Below are 14,288 nucleotides of genomic sequence, written 5' to 3'. Positions count from 1 at the left end.
TGCACTGTGAAACTTTTCAAAGTTTTAAGCAGAGAAACTGATTTAGCGTCTCAAGTATATGCTCTTATATCTTGTTTCTATCAACAGCAACTGAAGTTCATGCACACACCCCATCAGTTCCTCCTGCTCAGCAGTCCGCCAGCCAAAGAATCCAACTTTAGAACTGCCAAAGGCCTCTTTGGGAGTACTTTTGCTTTTCAGTAAGTTCCATTTTAAACACCTAAGAAACTGAGCTTTTTTTTATCCTAAAACAAATTTGACCCACAGCATTACAAATTCATAAATTCATGATTGGGGTAAAACAGGGCATAAGTAAAATGTGTTTTAGCTGTTCCCAAAGTATATTTTAATATCTGTCTTGCTGGAGCTCTTGGCAGTTTTGTGTGCAATGTGAATCAGGCAGTCTGAATGGTCTGTGGGTGTGCTGAACAAATGTTGTAGCCACAAGCCAGGTTTGCACTGTAAGACCTACTATATCAGAAAAGACAATTTCTCACTTTATATTCTTCATGGCTTTGTGATTGTCCTCTAATATTAAATATACTAAATCTGAAGTGCATTTCACTGTCGCAATAAGAGGAAGTCGGTTCCAGCTGTCGTAACTAGTTCAGTTGCGATTCAGCTGTGCAGCAAACTATATGTAAGGAATAATTGACGACGGGACATTGAATTATTCTAAAATAATGCACACCCGAGGTGGTAATGCGGCCACGACGAGAAACGAGTTATGCGTTATTTATTTTCGAATAATTCAATGAACCGGAGTCAATTATTCGGCGTTACCACAGTGCGGTTACCACACCTCAAGACATTGTTCAGATGTTGTATTTCAAGACATTTGTCAGGTTTTCATCCTTACAACGCTCTTGTGTGTAGGACTAATTTCTTACTCATCTCATCCCACGCCTCCGTTGCTAATTCCAAAACGTAATTTTAGAGCTAGTAATGGAGGCTTGAGCCATTGATAGCAGAGAGAGAATTAAGCGTGTGTGAATTACCTGAGTCTGTACGTCTCTCAACAGTGTTCGGCACCAGCGTCTCTACTAATAGCGAAACTGTAAGTTTATCTGCTTCAAGAACAGCGCCGTTATTACCTCGCTAGTGAGAAATGTCATGTAGCTTTTAAGTTGCTAAACTATTTTACTGATAAAATCGTCAGAGCAGCGCTGACAACACGTTTCTGTGCGAGTGTGTGTCCGTACTTACTGTGTGTGTGAGTTTGAGTGGGAGAGAGAATGGGAGGAAAAAGAGTATGTGCTTTTCGTATTTAATAAAGCGTAATTTTGTTACAAAAAACATGGAAATAATTTGTCATTTTTATACAATTTTTTACTATATTTATTTGCTTGGTCAGTGTCATTGTGGGTTTTGGTTCTTTTGCTGTTGTAGGCTGTAAGGACCTTTGAAATAACTGAAATTATTTGGCGAAGTGATATGGACATGTAAATACATCAGCTGTGCATTTCCCTGAAAATGATTGCACACCTGGCTTAGAACGTTCGTCAACCAATAAGGTTCAAGCATAGATTTTTTGAGTCATAGAATAGGTTTCAAATCTGTCTTTTGCACAAATTTAATTAAAACCACAACTGTACAGGTGTGAAGTTTCTTGCTGACTTGAGAACAGTAGTTGTTAATTTTTCAGTTTAAAAAAAGACAAACTGACTGGCTCTCTCTCTCTTTCTATCACTTTCAGTGGATCACACATAGAAAACTGGCACTCCATTTTGAGGAATGGTTTGGTTGTGGCATCAAACACAAGGCTTCAGGTACTCATTTCTAATTGTGATACAGATACAGTTTTTAATGTAATAAAACTGGGATGAAGTTTGGATGAAGCCAGTGGTTTTATTGTGGAAATATGATGTGATAGTATATTTATGCATAATGCATTATGTAAACATCTTAAAGGGATAGTTCACCCAAAAATGAAACTTCTGTCATTAATTACTCACCTTCATGTCGTTCCAAGGACTTTCGTTCATCTTCGGAACACAAATGATGATCTTTTTAATGAAATCTGAGATATTTCTGTCCCTCCTCTTACAGCTGCGCAACTACCACTTTGACGCTTCAAAACGTTCATAAAGAGATCAAATAATCCATATGAATTGAGTCAAAGTGGTAGTTGTGTAGCTGTCAATGGAGAGTACAGAACTGGCTCAGATTTTAAAAATATGTTCATTTGTGTTCCGAAGAGAAACGGAAGTCTTACGGGTTTAGAACGACACAAAGTAAATTATGACAGAATTTTCATTTTTGGGTGTAAACATCTTTAAACATCTGAGCAGACCAATGTGCACTTACTTTTTTTTTTTTACACCACATCTCTTAATATATGCAAGGAAGAACTTAAAGGGATTGTTCACCCAAAAATGAAACCCTCACTTACCCTCAAATTGTTCCAAACCTGTACGGGTTTCTTTCTTCTGTTGAACACAAAAAGAGATATTTTAAGGTAACCAGACAGTTGACGGTAGCCATTGACTTCCATAGTATTTTTTTCCTACTATGGATTTCCATGGCTACCGTCAACTGTCTGGTTACCTTAAAATATCTCTTTTTGTGTTCAACAGAAGAAAGAAACCCGTACAGGTTTGGAACAACTTGAGGTTGAGTAAATATGAAAAAACTATCCCTTTAATAGTTGAAATTTTAGTAGTTTAATAATTTAATAGTGAATTTTCTGAACACTCTGTAAGAGGTTTATTTATTAGAAGAAGAAAAAAACATTCTGCAATGTCAGTTGTGTACGACAATGTTTTTCAAAACTGGTTCTGGGGAGCCACTGCTCTGCACATTTTGTATGAAAATGTATTTTCATATTTCATTTTCAATTCCTTATTGAACACCTGATTTTGATCATCACCTCACTAGGTGCGGGTTCCATGAACTGAACCAAGGGTATGTCTCAATCAGCTCCCTAGTTCAGTAATCAGGGTACTGATCATGGTGTCAGCCATTTTATGAGATTTCTCTATCGCAAAATCCTTCCAGTCCACTGAAACGCTGCTCCCTAAAAAGTCACTATGCTCCCTTAACAGAAGTTCTAAAGCACAGAACATAAATCACAAGCCAACCCTAGTGAAAAAAACCTATACCAAAATACATTTATTTCATACGAAGTATACTTCAAATCCATTAACATATTTATTGACATATTATTTTAGACTTACTGATATAAATATTATGATTAAACTTTATTTGGAGTTCTTCTTTATTGCACAATGCACATTTCTTAATATCAAGTCTAAAAGGTGTTTAATATCACTATTAGTAAGGATAGTATGAACTCTGTATAATTTCCGTCTTTAAATGTAAGATATTTAGGGCCCTATCATACACATGGCACAATGCAGCGCCAGCCGCAACGCAAGTGTTTTTTTTGCTAGTTTCAGCCTGACGCAGTTATCATTTTCACGTTCTGCTCCACTTTGTTTAAATAGCAAATGCATTTGCGCCCATCTGTTCACCCATGGGCGTGCTGGTCTGAAAACGAGGTGTGTTCAGGCGCATTGTTGGCGCGTTGCTATTTTATGGCAACTGTAATAGACTGTGCCATTGACCAACTGAAACCTGGTCTAAAGTCAATGGCGCAATATACTAGCTGTTAGCTAACTCTGGTGCAATTACTCTTAATTATGCATTGTCCCTGTAAAAATAAACAATAAAGTAAAGTAAGTTATTTTATTTTTTTTGTTATTTAAAGAGTGCATTAGTAATATGCGCCTATAGGCGGGTGCACAACGCATGTGCATTACACACACAGGGATGCGCAGCAGCACAAAAACATGCCAAATATTAAAATGTATTACAATGTAAAAGATTATTATAGTGTACATAAAGATATGGTGGAATCCGGCTTGTCCCGTAGATGGTCGGCTTGCGTGCTTTAGCCTTGTGCATGAGCAGATCCATTTTCTCTCTGGAGAAGCATTCAGTCTTTCCGCTTGCAAATTCCGCCATGTAAATAGCTAATCCACCATGGCACATGCGCAACTGACTTTTAAAGGGAATGGGAGATGAGACTCTGATTGGTTTATTGCACGTTATGCCCAAAACACACCCATTACTCATTAAGAGAATAGGGACAACCCTTTTAAACCATAGCAAAAGGGGATTCGGACACGCCCTAAGTGCACTTGCGTCGTGCACTTTAGACCATGCGCTTAGATTGTTAAAATAGGGCCCTTAAAGTGTACCGAAAGTATATTTGCAATAGTTCCATTTTAGCACAATCACATATACTTAAGTATATCTTTAGTTGGACCTCAGCACTATTTCTGGATAACTAAAGTGCATATGTACAAAATTAGTTGTTCCAGTTTAACAGACTTTAAGTATATCAATTTAGTATACCAACAGTACAATTGCAGGGTATTTATATTAATTACATTAATATGTAAATATAAATATACTTAGCATAAAATAAATGTATTTCAAATACACTTTGGTATATTTATTTTTCACTAGGGAACTCAATGACACGCAATAGATATTTTTTTAAATACAAACCATTATTTAATTTTTTGTCTGCATAAACATGCATCGTTAGACAGGTAAAGAACATAATCTTGCTAACATTTATCATTTATTTATTTGTTTCACATATACAGTATGTAACAAGCTTTAAATAACATTAAAAATTTGTGCTGTTGTTCAATGAAAACATTGTCATGTCGCTGGAAATAAGAGTCATCGGTGTCCCAATGTGTAGTGAGCCAGCATCCTTTATCAGTGCCCGAATTCATGTACACGATATACTTGTTCACGACCTTTGAATTTAGGGAGGTGATTGAGACACTAAGTGTGACAGAAAAGAAAGACATACAAAATGTGCAGAGCGGTGTGTGGTGTGGTGTATGGAAACCGCATGAAGTTTCTGGTTAGTTAAGCAGACACACTTCACCTTTTGAAAAGTAAAACATGGTTTGCATACTAAATCATTGTTTTATTTGCAGCTCCATGGCGCTATCTATGGGAGTGGAATCTATCTCAGTCCATTATCAAGCATATCCTTTGGCTACTCAGGTCTTAAAATCTTCTTCCAAGATGTTTGATACTGATGTGTCCTGTACTTGACTATATGCACAATAAAACAAAAAAAGTATTACACATATATTTTTAAAAACTTGTTACATGTGAATAGGCTGTTTTTATTCATACTGTGGCTTTTCCACATAGGGATGAATAAAAAACAGCAGAAAGTTGCTTCAAAAGATGAAACTGCTGCCAACAAGACCAATATTAATTTGCAGGTATTGAATGTATTTCGTTTTTTTTTTTTTTGAAGCACCTGACACAAAATCATAAGTTGAATGACTTTCTTCTTCAAGGCCTTTATCAAACATACTTGGTATCTGAAACCTGTTGGTCCACAACATTTCTTTTGCTTTCAGTCACAGAAGAAAGGCCAGAACCCCCAGTTTCTGCAGAGCCGCAACCTGAAATGCATAGCCTTATGTGAAGGTTCATGTTTGACCTTACTGCCTTTACACAGATTTACATCTTCATCTGTAATCTTAAAAAAAAAAAAGAAGGTAATATTCTCTCTTTTATATAACAGCTATTACATCTCCTGACCTGCACAAGCATGGTGACATCTGGGTAGTTCCAAACACAGATCATGTCTGCACACGTTTTTTCTTTGTGTAAGTACATTTAAATCTATCTCAGCATATATATCTGTGTTGCTTTATCTGTAAAAACGTTGAGTCTGTATCTCCTAAACTGACAATCAGAACATAGAAAGCAGCACATCTGATGAGTTTGTTATTAGCTGAAGAACTGAACTGAAATTGAACCGAAACTCTCCTTTTTCTCTGTTTTGTTTTTTTAACCACTTGTCAACTAGTTATGAGGACGGACAGGTAGGTGACACAAGTATAAACACACAGGACCCTGGTATTCATAGGGAGATCCTGCGAGTCATCGGCAATCAAACGGCTACTGGATGAAAGATTTTGAACACAATACCGCTGCCTTGACCTCTTTCCCAAAGCTGGACATTTGAGCGTAGGAGGCCAATACCATGTTTTGGTAACCACAGAACACACAGACATACAACAAAAAGGATATTCACAATCTTCAAAATACACTATTTATACGGTTCCCCTGGGATACATGCATATTTACACTGGCTATTCAAACTATTACCATTTTGCTAAGTTTATAAATACAAGGTACATTTTGAAAGAGCATGGTATGTCTCTCAGTTCAACTGATGGACTACTTATTTTTTGTAAAGATACAAAAAATGAAAGCACTTTGAAGAAGTACAGTATTTTGAGACTTTCTTGGAGAAAATACAATATTCCTGTGTGGATATGCACCATCTGACCTTGTTTACTAAGAGTTGTACTTGTTAAAGTACATTAATTTGTGTATACAAAAGGTGTCTACTGTATATGCACTTTATTTTTCTTAATGTATGATAGTTTCAAACTTCCATATAATCTTAAATGCCTTTCAAAGACAGATGTATTTATTGTTTGACAGTGCTGAACACGAGCGAGCAACTCCTGATTTTGACTGCATTTACAGCTGACGGAGAGCTTTGACAAATGTAGTGTAAAACAAAATCCCTGTGCTACAGCTTATATGTCACGCTACTTAAAAGTAGCTGTCAGTTTACAATTTCTAAAGGCCTCAGTTTAGAATTTGCCCAGATTTACCGAACCTGCCACTTCATTAACTTGATCATTTTGCTGTAACATTTGGTGAGTGACTATACCAACTATATAAAAAAGATTAAAACGTCAAAAAATTAAACACTTTATATATTCGGCAGCAACAACTAAACATAAAATGCATGCTGCTTTCCTGACATTTTCAAATAACTTGTTTTCCTTGGTATGGTTACACTTTTTTGATAATGGACAAAATCGGCACCCAATTGTAAATTGTCTTTTCAATATAAATCTTTTTTGTAAGGTGATTTTAAGGCAGAATACGTGTTTGCTGCTTGTTGTTTTTACATTGTAATGTATTAACAGAAGGTTCAAATGTGTGAGTGTTCTGTTCAAGTTTTGCAATTATTTATAGTGATGTTTAGACACCTGTGTGGTTGTTAACTTTACTTTCAGTCGTTTAAATCATTTTTGAGAACGATCACCCAACTTAGAAATTAGAACCTGTGCATAAAGGTAACACATTTGATTCAAATTCATTCAATTGTTTTAAAAATATTATTTGAGGAAATGCAACTTTTACATAGTCAAGATGTAGCAACCACAACACTTTTCTCACTTATGGGCAGAATTATGGGTTTTATTAAAAAATGGGCACGTCAAATATGTAGTATTGATCATTTTGTGTGCAGAAAAGTATTTTGTATTTTTCCATGGGACTCTGAAATACTGGTAAATCCACATGATATTCACTTGCAATATATTCCATTGTAGATTCAATTGACTGAATGGCAACAGCTCAATATTACATTTAATCTAAAGTGAAAGTTTACATAATCATTACACATTGTCAAGTTTGTCATTACTAAAAAAGGGATGTAAATCATATTTATTACAATGAGTATTCCATCAAATCCACAATCTGATCAGTTATTAAAAAAATCTCTTTAAAGGATTAAAATAGGGGTTAGTTCTTACATGCATGTACACATAACTATATCATAATTGTTTCAACTTTTTTTGTTACTTTACCTTCATTGTTATGGACTGTTCGTTATAGTTCTGTTTGTATAGTTTTGTACATTTTCTGCACAAATTGGTAAAAAACAGAGATCATGCTATTAGCATTTGGTGCCTTATAGATAGATAAGGATTTAATGGCAAAATTGACAATACTGTCATATGTGAAAATACTGTATATATTGTAAATAATGCCACAGCAACACAGGAGGCCAAATATTTTCTGTAGTACGTTTTTACTTTTTCCTTATTTTGCGAACAGATCGAGCTTTTTGGCTTTTTACAAGTTATGGAAATAGTAGCTTATGTATCTGTTTATGTTCATTAAATTCAAATTTGCCTATAATTTACACATTTTTGTCTTTTTTTCCTTATAACTGAAATCAGATGTAAACCCCTAAATACTGCAGAATTGCAGTTCATACACAGAAGTGTGCCACCTAGCCCCACTTACCTTTGATCAGTTTCCAAACGCAATGCAGATGTTCATTTTTAACTACCATAAAGTGCCTGAAAGAACCGGTGCATGACACTAATTTAGCATAAAGTTGTGGAACAGAGAGGAATTTTATTTCAAGTGTCTGTCCTCTGAAGCACAAATAAAAATGATTCCAAGTGTTCCTATGGTTGTTTATCTCACAAAATCGTATATGTTACTAATTAAGCCATATCTCTGCAAATCAGTGTTAGGAAAGGTCAATCATTGACTTGAACTGGCTGAAAGCCAGGACATTTGGCACAGGAAAGTCAGTTAGACTTTATTTTGATGTTCGCCTTTAGACATTCTGTTAAGTAACATTGCACCTACATTCAACTAACTCTCAGAGTATTAATAGACTGTCAGGGGTAGTAGAATAAGGGGTTAGGGTTGGTAGAATAAGTTGACATGCACTTTCAAAGTGAAATCTGCAATTTTAACCATTGTAACGGCCCATTGCGTTGCCTGTCAATGACGTCACATCAGCGTTACCCTCAATTTTCTGGTTTTACTTCTGTAGAATCCATGGAAACACCAAAGATGCTCTAATATGTTTTATTAGACAGGCGAGCAACTGTTTGGATGCCTTTATCAACAGAAAACAAATTGTTTGTTATATAGTTCAAAACAGTTCGTCTTAATTGTTTGAATCTCATTTTCTTGATTTATGTGCCTCAATGTAAAGTATTCCACTGAAGGCAAGTTGTAGAGAGAACCCAAGTGCAGTTTATTTACAAACATAAAACAAAGGCATGGCATGTTTGCCATGTGTCTTTGGCAAGTTTTGTTTCACTGTAACCTGTCACGTCAATGTTCATGTTTTTGAGGGCATGGCATGGCATGGCATGAACTCAAAAACATGAACATTGATGTGACACTTACCAACTGTGGTTACAGTGAAACAAAACTTGCCAAAGACACATGGCAAACATGAGGGCTTAAATACACACAAGACTAATGACAAGACAAGGGACATCTGTGAACAATGAAACAATGAACCAATGACAACATGACGCATCAGACAAGGGAACACATGGCAGGATCACATGACTTGAACAGGGGATCACATGACAGACATGAAACAGGAACATGAAACATAACCAAATTGTGTTTAGTGTTCAACAGAAGAAAGAAACTCGTACAGGTTTAAGGCCACATTTACACATAGCCGGGTATTTAGAGAAACAAATATTTCCCCCCCTCCGTTTTCAATAATAACATCGTGCACACAACATCATTTTCAAAAAAGCTATCATTTACATCAACCCGCATAAAGACGTCGTCGAGCGCCATCATAACTATGCCAAACCTATGGGCGGCAGTGTAGGGAGAAGGATAAAGCCATGCAAGCCAATCAGAATCCTCAGGATCGACAACAATGAATAACACGAGCGACTTCCTAGGGCGCTCACATGATGTTAAGCATTTTCTGGTGCATAATGTGACGTTTGAGAACCTAAAACCCTGTTTCTCCCAGTTGACACAGCAACACATAACCGGCGTTATCAGAAATCTCCACTTTGGCCGGGGTTTTTAGAAATAATCGTTTTCTGTGATAAAAATGGGGTTTTCGTGTAAATGAGAGGCCAAACCACAGGGAAATATCTGCGTCTTCCCTTCGTGTAAACGGGGCCTCAGAGACAATGCTATCCTGGCAAGTGGCTAACAGCAAAATAAGAGCTTTATTTGTAATGCAGCATTTTCTCTATCATACAATATTTTTTTTAATTAATTGTATTCCTTTTAGCAACACAATTCATCCAGTTTTCATCTATGATATTCTAATATCGATCTAGCTAGCTTACTGCAATGTAGTAGAGTAATAACATAACTTACTCAAATGTATTTTCGTATGATTGTTTTGACCAAGTAAAACAGCGCTGCCTTACCACACAGTTTTAATTTGTCAAATAAAGTGACCTGTACGAAGAGTAATTCAGCACTTGCGGCTATTTCATTATAATGAAATAAAATAATGTGATTTTAAGTGATCAAGCGTAACTATAACAAAGTTCAATATCAGGGAGGAAAAAAGGGAACGGGCAAATGTTAAACGTAAATGCTAATTTCTGTAGATGTGATCCTTTATTGTATTGACATGGAACTATAAGGTTTATAGTTAAAGCAGAATGTGACTGCTTCTCCTACTCTTTAATCCCATAAAGCAGCATGAGAGAAACAATGTTACAAACTAAAACATATCAATTTATACATATAAACATATAAAGTGGCTGTAAAAAAAAAAAAAAAAAGCCTGTGACTGCAATATAAATTACTTTTTTCTTATGACTTCTGGTTATAATCATATAGTGTTTGTATTGATTGCAAAGTTAAGATCTTAAAATCAGTAAATTCCTTTTGCTTTCAGTTCATCTTGTACTCGTTTCAGGTAGTCTGGATCTGGGTAACCATAACTACAAAGACAAAAGCATAGTTACAACACTTATGGCTATAATTTAAGATTAAACAATGCTGATAACAAAAGGGCTTGTCTGAGATGAGGTAACCACCAGAAAATGTTGACAACACCCAAACGGTTTACTTACTGCGTTGGCCCTCCATCACGAGACGTCTTATGGTGAATGTCATTCCAGGTCACCACATTGTTCTTTCCAGTGGTAGATGAACATCCAATGGTGAAAGTGAGTCGCTGGTCAAACGCCCTCTGCAGAAGCTTCAGTACGTTGTTCCCCTCTGTTGAGTCAGGGAGGTAAGCTATGCGGGACGCACCCAGGTACGCCATGCCTGGGTTTGGGTGTTCATTCTGCAGAGTATGAGGTAATCAAAAGACTCTGAGGTGTAACTGACTGTTGTCATATTGAACAGCTCAAAGCAGAAGAATGTCTTACACTTCATTGCATTCATACTCACCCCCTGACGTCCATTTGGTATATGGTAGGTAATTACGATCGTTCCATATTTTCCGTATCCAGGTAAAGAAGAGCTGTCCCTTGAGACCGCCATGGTTCCTCCTTTTGGTTGCGTCCCTGTAAGATCGCCGTATATCTCTCCACATATCGGACAGGCTGGTTTCAACTGGAAAGCCCTAGCCAAACAGTCTTTACAAAATTTGTGCTTGCATTTACTTAAAACTGTGCAATCAGGTGTCTTGATTAAATCCAAACAAATTGGACATGTCTCATCTTTGGCTGGGTCTGTTGATTTCTCTTGTTTCACAGGTTGCTTGTAAGGTATGTCATCGGCTTTTGTTTTTCTTGGGGTTTGGTGCTGTGGATACATTCTTCCCATTCTGTGCTGTGCACTCCCATTCAAAAATGCGTCTAATCTTTCAAGGATAATGAAGCTGCCGGTCAGTTCCAGATCCTTTTGATCTGTATTGATTAAGAGTTCTGGAAACTCTGCACTGCAAAGTGCAATAATATTTGGACTGTAAACGTATGTCCTAGTTTGCAGCCCTGTTGCAGTCTTTTGATATAATGTTATAAACTGTTCTCGTGCAAATTGAGCTTGTATGTTCTTACCAGTCTTGGACGTAAAAGTCACATTACTTTTGTTCTGATTTATGGAAACTGCATTCCTATTTTCTATTATGTGAAGTTCCTTAGATTTCTTTTCTTGTATGTAATGCATTACAACTTCATCAACCTCAACTGGTTGAACTACTAAAGAGTAACTTTGAGCTTGTCCCAGACCTGCTTTAGTGTGGTCCCTCAGACGCATCTCCTCTTGTCTTAGATTACTACTTCCATCATATGTTGGTTGTGTAGTTATACACCTTCTATGAATATCTTCAATATCTTGGAATGACCCGATGGCAACTGTATATGCACCATCACGTCTAAGTGTCACCGTCTTGCCATGAAGAATGCTTGAAACTGAATTTGGCGGAATGGTGGCTGGATCAATCTTAAGTCTCACTTCAGTAAATATCTGCAATGAATTTGAAAGTAATAATCATAAGTTGGCTTATTAACAGGGTGCAGACTATCAAATGTAAGATTTTTTAACACCTTAAATTTATCAAACTGGGTCAAAAGACTACTAAACAGGCTTTAAGAACCTCATAACAGCCTACACCTATATGCGCAGAGTCAAAGTATGAAAGTTTTTTGTTGTTGTTGTTTTTTTAAATCTGAAACTTACTGCCCTGACATTAAGTCCATAAATAATGAAGAAAAATACAGTTAAATGGGTTTTTGCATGACTGTTGTTAACAAACTTACCTTTAGCGGGTTCGCCATCTCTTTTTATCTGCCGATGGCGTCTTTCAGTTGTCAGGGAAATCAACCGTATCCAGTATGCAAAAAGCGAGCTTCGATATCGTAACCGTCAAGAAACGTGTTTCAAGAAAAAAGTATACCTTCTTTTCAAAAGAGAAGCACAATATAAAGAGGTGTTTCTTTTGGTCCAATATCACAGTGTCACTCAGAACAATGTTATCACTTTTTGAACGTAAACACTGCGCTTTAGTTTCAGTTTTGAGGCAGGAACTCATGCGCAGTAATAGGCTCAGGGTATGTTCAGGGTTGCCAGATCCCAGAAAAATGTCCAGCATAATGTCCAACTCAAAACTATTTAGGGGTTTTCAAAGTCAAAGACAGTGGGCCAACTCAAAGCTACAGTACATGATACCTAACGATTCAATAAATTCAAGCAGGCCTGTCCTGCCTGGATACATTTACATACAGCCATCAATTGACACTTGTCGCCAGGATCTCCTCCGTACCAGAGCCATAGAGAGAATACTCTATGCTCCGTACCCGATATGGCCTCTCTATTATAAATGAAAGGACCATAAAATAAAGTTTGGATTTTGTTTATTCTGTTTCAAAATATTTGTATGATTATAGCTAGATTTGGTTATATGTATGTGCATTTTTAATTAGTTAATCTGTACTATTTCATTCTAATCATTTACTTAATATTTTTATTTTATTTGGTAGCCTACTTTTATTTCATTTACTCTGTCTTTGATTTTAATTTTCAGTTTAAAATGTGAGCTATAGACCTTACACTCAAAAAAAAAAATGTATGCCTAAACATAAGATTTATGTATTTGAATTGCATATAGAATTTCCATCCATTTGGATTACATAGTTTTAACATAAACCAATTAATAATCTGAATATGATTCATATTTTTAAGTCATATATAAATGAAACAGGTAAGATTTATGTAATTGTATTAATAAACTGAATGTGATTCATATTTGTCAGTTATATGTAAATGAAACGGGTAAGATTTATGTAATAGTACACAGAAAAACGCCCATGTTAAATTAACACTGCTCAGTGTTCATATGTGTGCACACTACAGAGTTAAAGTATACCACTGAAGCAGTGTTGAAGTTAATGAGATAATTAAGTGGTGATTGAGCATTAATTATGAACACCTGCTGTTAACAAGCAGAATCACTGAAGAACAGAGAAACACAAGAACTACAACTGACTTCAGCCACAGCCTTAGATGAAATCAACTGAAGAGAAAAGAAGACATTAAATCTGTGAAGATTTCAGCAGAGGAGGATTAAACAACTCCACAAACAGAATTACCAGCTTCACTTACTACTGACCAGACTGACTTTATTTAATTTCCGTTTGAATGAAACCAATGGTTGTATTTTAAAGTCACCATGATGGTGGTTAGCGTTTGCTTTAGTTGTGCTCTTGACCCTTGATTTTTTAATATAAAATGTTCTCTGGCTGCTATAATTGTGTGTTTATAAAGCACATTTGTTGTAGCAAAAAAGCCAAGAGAAAATGAGATCAGGTGATGTTGGCTGTTTATTGATGATGACGACGTCATCATCATGTAATTGTCTGATTCCCTGATCTTATTCAGTGTCTAATGCTTTGCTTATATAGGACTTGTGGTTTTAATATTGTTTTATTCATAACAGAAGCCATTTGATTCTACAGCATGAGATTTAGCAGTGTTGTTTATCAAATAATATTGTTTAAAAAAAATAAATAAAAATTTAGTGCACAAAAACCTTTCATCTATGGCATTACTTAGATGCACACAGACATCAAGAAACAGCATATGAATCTCAACAATGGTGACAATCAAACAAAATATCCAGATAATCAGATCAACTCTGAGCATAAAACAAGCTACAAAAAATCCAGCTGCATAATTTATTAATGCCGCAATGCATGCTGGGAGATATGGGTGAGTTTTGATTGGTGGTACTCAGCATG

At 36.1% G+C, this 14,288-nt stretch overlaps 2 protein-coding genes across 4 annotated transcripts in view; one reads left to right on the top strand and one right to left on the bottom strand.

Annotated features, from left to right (window-relative positions):
• Positions 1-7,995, top strand: part of parp8 (poly (ADP-ribose) polymerase family, member 8) — a 37,989-nt gene extending 29,994 nt beyond the window's left edge. For all 3 annotated transcript variants that reach the window (XM_084113820.1, XM_084113819.1, XM_084113818.1), the window contains exons 20-26: positions 88-200; positions 1,697-1,769; positions 4,962-5,031; positions 5,185-5,258; positions 5,400-5,469; positions 5,567-5,651; positions 5,855-7,995. In XM_084113820.1, coding sequence (XP_083969946.1) covers positions 88-200; positions 1,697-1,769; positions 4,962-5,031; positions 5,185-5,258; positions 5,400-5,469; positions 5,567-5,651; positions 5,855-5,957 — 588 coding nt within the window. In that variant the 3' untranslated portion in view covers positions 5,958-7,995. The remainder of the gene's footprint in view (positions 1-87; positions 201-1,696; positions 1,770-4,961; positions 5,032-5,184; positions 5,259-5,399; positions 5,470-5,566; positions 5,652-5,854) is intronic.
• Positions 7,996-10,176: 2,181 nt separating this feature from the next.
• LOC311082752 (uncharacterized protein) lies at positions 10,177-12,590 on the bottom strand. Its single transcript, XM_084113821.1, has 4 exons — positions 12,312-12,590; positions 10,999-12,018; positions 10,674-10,891; positions 10,177-10,541 (listed from the first exon to the last, which is right to left on the bottom strand). The coding sequence occupies exons 1-4, from the start codon at positions 12,327-12,329 to the stop codon at positions 10,472-10,474; spliced, it is 1,326 nt and encodes a 441-aa protein (XP_083969947.1). The 5' UTR covers positions 12,330-12,590; the 3' UTR covers positions 10,177-10,471.
• Positions 12,591-14,288: the final 1,698 nt, after the last annotated feature.

Source organism: Abramis brama (assembly GCF_963993115.1).
Source record: "Abramis brama genome assembly, chromosome: 5".
In the NCBI taxonomy this organism is placed as follows: Eukaryota; Metazoa; Chordata; class Actinopteri; order Cypriniformes; family Leuciscidae; genus Abramis; species Abramis brama.
The sequence above is the reverse complement of the archived record's forward strand: the minus strand, read 5'-3'. Positions and strand labels throughout refer to the sequence as shown.